Here is a 4,651-nt window from a genome sequence, read left to right as displayed (position 1 = left end):
GCTTTACTCACAAAGATAAAATATAGCCTTTACCTTTTTTAAGACTTCCAGGCAGCACAGAAGCAAAATCAAAGAGGGTAGGGACAAAAAGGCTAACGTAACAGAGGCATATCAAGATAGGAAGGAAGAGAACAGCTGAAATTGGGGATGCTGGAGTAATAAGACACCATCTACTGATGACCCGTTGGTAACATTGAAGGCCCATTTGCAGAATGTTTCCTTTGCAGTAATTGTACAAAGACTCCCTTGCCATTACAAAGCACTTCTCTTCTTGGCAGATTGAAGAATGCTTTACCAACTAAATGCATCCCAGTAATATTCAGAGCTCAGGTCCAACATAATCATAAGTTGCCTTGTTATTATACGGAGGTAGCAGTCCCATTTAATAACATATTAAATGAATTATTCATTTATGTAACTGAGACCCATGGACAGCTGCTGGGATGAAAATAGAACCATTCTGTAATGCAAAAAGCAGGTGTGTGCTTACTTGGGTAAATGAACTCTGTATTACAGCACAATTTTCTTCTAAATTTCAGGGACAGGTCTGGTGGGGCTAATGTGATGCCATTTCGTACAGGAAATAAAATGGTTTCAGAATGGTTTTTAATGAGCATTTAAAAAAAAATTACCAACAGTCTTCTCTGTGGCAGAATCCCAGGGGGATAGATTCGTGCTTTGGGTTTAAGCAGAACTCCTGTTGTTGCAGGATTCAGGAAAGCCTGAGATGATGATTGGTCAGAATAGCGACAAACAAAAGCAATGTTCTCTGGCTGATGATGCTAGCGGTGATGGTGAGCCCATGCTTCTATAGCTGCTCACCAAGAGAGGGTCACAAGTGTGCTTGGATGCTAACTAAATAAAAATCATAACTTGACTTTAGTTTGCATGGTGCCTGACCTCTACAACATGCAGGCAGTCTGTGATGCACAGTTAAACTCACCGAGATGCCATAATTATCCTGGGTGGTATTGCTGGTCATGTTCTTGCTGCCACTGCTGGCACCAGAATGCCAGCATTCTCCAATGTCTGCACCATGTTTTTTATTTCCTTCTCTCTTCTACCTGCCCTTATTTTCTCTTTCAGTATGCATACACTCATAAGCACCTACAAAGCATTTTTTTTCAGTATCAGATGGGATGATGTTCAAATGCTCAGATGTGAAAATGACTAATGGGAGTGGGCAGTGATCTCAGTGCTAGAGCAGGGTTTTGGAGCCCCGCCGATGTGCTAGGTGTTAACTTATTAGTTGCGGGATTGTGAAAAAAAAGCAGAGACTCTAAGGATGAGGATCAACACAGCTGGGCTGGTGGGCGAGGTGCTTAGAGGGTTTGGGGCAGTGGTATTAACCAACTGCCATCCAGGTATTTCAACATTTAAACTGGCACAGTCAGACTAGAATGGACTTCCTGGTTACCAGTCTTGCACGTCTGGGGCACAAGGAGGCCCTCATGGAGCTTAAAGTTCACATAGCCACACGCAGGAAGAAAATCGAACAAGGCATTAAAATTCCTATCAAGTAAATCAGAAGGATTCCTTGGAGAGTTTAGAGGAGGGACAATCTTATTCCATGTAAAGAGGCAGTACACTGCAGTAGTAAAGAGGAGACGTATTCCAGAGACAAATTGGGATCCCGGCTATGTGAGTTGGAGAAAACTGGTTAACGCCTATGAATCTTAATTTCTTCATCTGTATATCATGAATAATTACAATATCTTCCTTGTTGGGGATATTTTGAGGATAAATGAGATAATTCCTGTAAAGAATTTAGCACAAGGACTAGAACATAGCACTCTCTATGAACTTCTTACTATTTTACTAGCGTGGTCAGGGAAATTTTCTTAGAGAAGACAGGAAGTAAGCTGTACCATAAAGGGTGAGTAAGTTTTAGGCAGCCAACAGGGCATGCAGGGGGACATAGAAGCAGAAAGAACAAAAAGTAAAAAGTACTTTCAAGAGGATTAAAAAGAGATAGAATGGGGCTTGGTCTTGTTGGGGAGAAATAGTTCAGAAGAGTAGAATGAAATTAGCTTCTGGAGAGCTTTATACGCCAATGCCCAAGATTATAGGGTTTGCAACTATATACTAAGAGCCTCCAAAACCATGAAGTTTGTAAACAGGAAGGAGAAACAATAATGATAATATTAAATAAAAATAATTGGCAACATTTCATGAACACTCGCTAAGTATTAGGGTGGTTCTACGTATTCTGAACACATTAATCCATTCAATCCTTATACCTACCCTGTAAGGTGAGTGAAGTGTTAATGGACCTTGTACTCATCTGTAGAGTTTAAAGCACTTTTCTAGACAGTATCTCCTTTGACTTTCTCATGGAGGAAAGGGCATCGACTAGACTTAAATAGAACGGAAAACTATGCTAGTTTTGTAAATAGTTTTACTGGAGTCCAGCTGCATACATTCATTTCTATATTATCTACGCCCACTTTCATGCAACGACTGCAGTGTTGAGTAGTGACAAAGGTCATATAGCCTGCAAAGCTAAAATATTGACTATCTGGCCTTTTATATAAAAAGTTTGCTGACCTCTGGTATAGAAGAGTGGAGAGGAGGTTTTGCTTGCCTTCAGTTTGGGCTCTACCATTAATTCTAAGCAAGTAGACTTGGGAAATAAAATATAGAAATAAGTAAAGTGGTTACCATGGACACAACAGTAAGAAAAGACAATGAATAGGTAACACTGAACTTCAAAAATCTTAAAGGTTGGTCATCCTAAAATTACAGATTCTAATTTACTATGAATCTGATAAATTGTATAGGATAAATTTGTAGGATAATTCGTTTTTTCTATTAAAATTAAAATAGAGATAAGCAAAAGAGTAGGAAGGATTTACTCAATAGCAAAAAACTGAAGCCTCTTTAATGTGAGGTTTCAATAGTTTGACTGGTATAACCTTTCATGAAATATTGAGTAGAAAATATCAAATGTAGCCAACTTGTTCTGCACTACCACATTACTGTAGCATTCCGATGAGATCTAACGTTGAGTGATATATCCATAATAATCTATTCTTTGCCAGAATTGCAAATTCCTTTGCAGTATATTACTCATTCTAGTCCTTGAGTATATAGCCTTTGAATTATTCCTAGATTATCCGTTTATGTCTCTTCAACTAGATTATAAACTTAGTGCGAGTGGGGACCATATCTTCTACTGCATTTCCACTAGCTCCAAAATAAAGAAATGATTTATTAATTGATTAGATGAATAAAAGAAGTCAATTAAAATGCTAAGAATTAGATATAATGTGTGACCATGATTATTTATCCCTCTGTTGGGTGCTTTATATGAATTAGCCCTACGTGCTTTGTATGAATTAGTAACACGAAAGATGGTTAGGTGCTTATTGATGGTCCTAAGGGCTGGGCACTATATCCAGTTTGAAGACTTGGGAGTGATTCGCATTGTAGTGAGCTTCTTTACGACTTGAGCTTTTCTCCATTTAGGTATAGAAAGGTGGTTTCCAATAACTGCACTGATGGCGTAAGGGAACAGTACACTGCCAAGCCACAGAAGTGTCCAGGAAAGGCCCCCCGGGGGCTCCGGATCGTCACGGCTGATGGAAAACTGACAGCAGAACAAGGGCACAACGTTACTCTCATGGTGCAATTGGAAGAGGTGGGACTGATCCCTCTCCCCCTTCTAGTAATACCTTCTAAGGCCAGTGATTTTTCCTAATAAATTACGGTTTTGTTTATATATCTTCTTCAGCTTTCTCAATTTCAGGTACTATTTAATTTTTTAATTTTATCCCACTTTTAGCTCCTTGATTTTGCTGTTGTTATCATTTCACTTTCCCTGACACATTTCTACAATTACTTTCATTTTACTGCAAATTGTTCTTCATTCTTTTTTTTTTTTAATTTGAGACAGGGTCTTGTTCTTGCTCAGGCTGGTCTTGAACTCCTGACCTCAAGTGATCCTCCCGCCTTGGCCTCCCAGAGTGCTGGGATTACAGGTGTGAGCTACCGCACCTGGTCTTTGTTCATTCTTTCTTAATCTCTTATTTTTGGGGGATTCTATTTGGATTTAACCTTGCCTTACTGGCACTGTTAGCAAAATATTTTCTTAGAATACATTAATGCTATTCCTAGAATAATTTAATACACACATATAACCAACCAACCTAAAAAATTCTAATGCTTTTATCCTCTCTCATCCTAAAATTTTGACTTTTCTTTTCTAAAGGCAACGTCATGTTCATTCATATACCACTGAGGGTAATCTAAACATAACTGAGTATAAATTCTTTGGCAGTTGAAGGTTTACATTTTTGTAACACCTTAGGGATATCATTATAATCATCGATTATTATTTGCCAGACTGTGATTTTCTGAAATGTCTGACTATTTAGATGGCAAATAAGATGAAAGGGATCTTATGTATTTTAGATATACACAGGAATTTTGTCATCTTGTAAATGAAGAGGATGGTCCCTAAAGTATAAACACTTGCATTAAATTATTTCAGTCATTAAACCAGGCAGTTCCACCTTCAACCATGTTTTCTGGGTACCTAAAATATATGTGGTCAACACTGTGCTAGGTGCTGTGATGCTAAGGGATTTTAAAAGTTAATAACAACACCAGGATTAAAACATGGAACATTGACTTCCAGCTTCCTCTTCTG

The 4,651-nt window shown here is 38.3% G+C and overlaps 1 protein-coding gene across 4 annotated transcripts in view; it reads left to right on the top strand.

The window, feature by feature from the left end:
* SORCS1 (sortilin-related VPS10 domain containing receptor 1) overlaps window positions 1–4,651 on the top strand; it is a 581,564-nt gene that overhangs the window by 489,556 nt on the left and 87,357 nt on the right. For all 4 annotated transcript variants that reach the window (XM_012661649.1, XM_012661648.1, XM_012661647.1 and 1 more), the window contains exon 18: window positions 3,469–3,640. In XM_012661649.1, the coding sequence (XP_012517103.1) occupies window positions 3,469–3,640 (172 nt within the window). The remainder of the gene's footprint in view (window positions 1–3,468; window positions 3,641–4,651) is intronic.

The sequence above is a fragment of the Propithecus coquereli genome, unplaced genomic scaffold, assembly GCF_000956105.1.
Source record: "Propithecus coquereli isolate 6110/MARCELLA unplaced genomic scaffold, Pcoq_1.0 Scaffold73, whole genome shotgun sequence".
In the NCBI taxonomy this organism is placed as follows: Eukaryota; Metazoa; Chordata; class Mammalia; order Primates; family Indriidae; genus Propithecus; species Propithecus coquereli.
The sequence above is the reverse complement of the archived record's forward strand: the minus strand, read 5'-3'. Positions and strand labels throughout refer to the sequence as shown.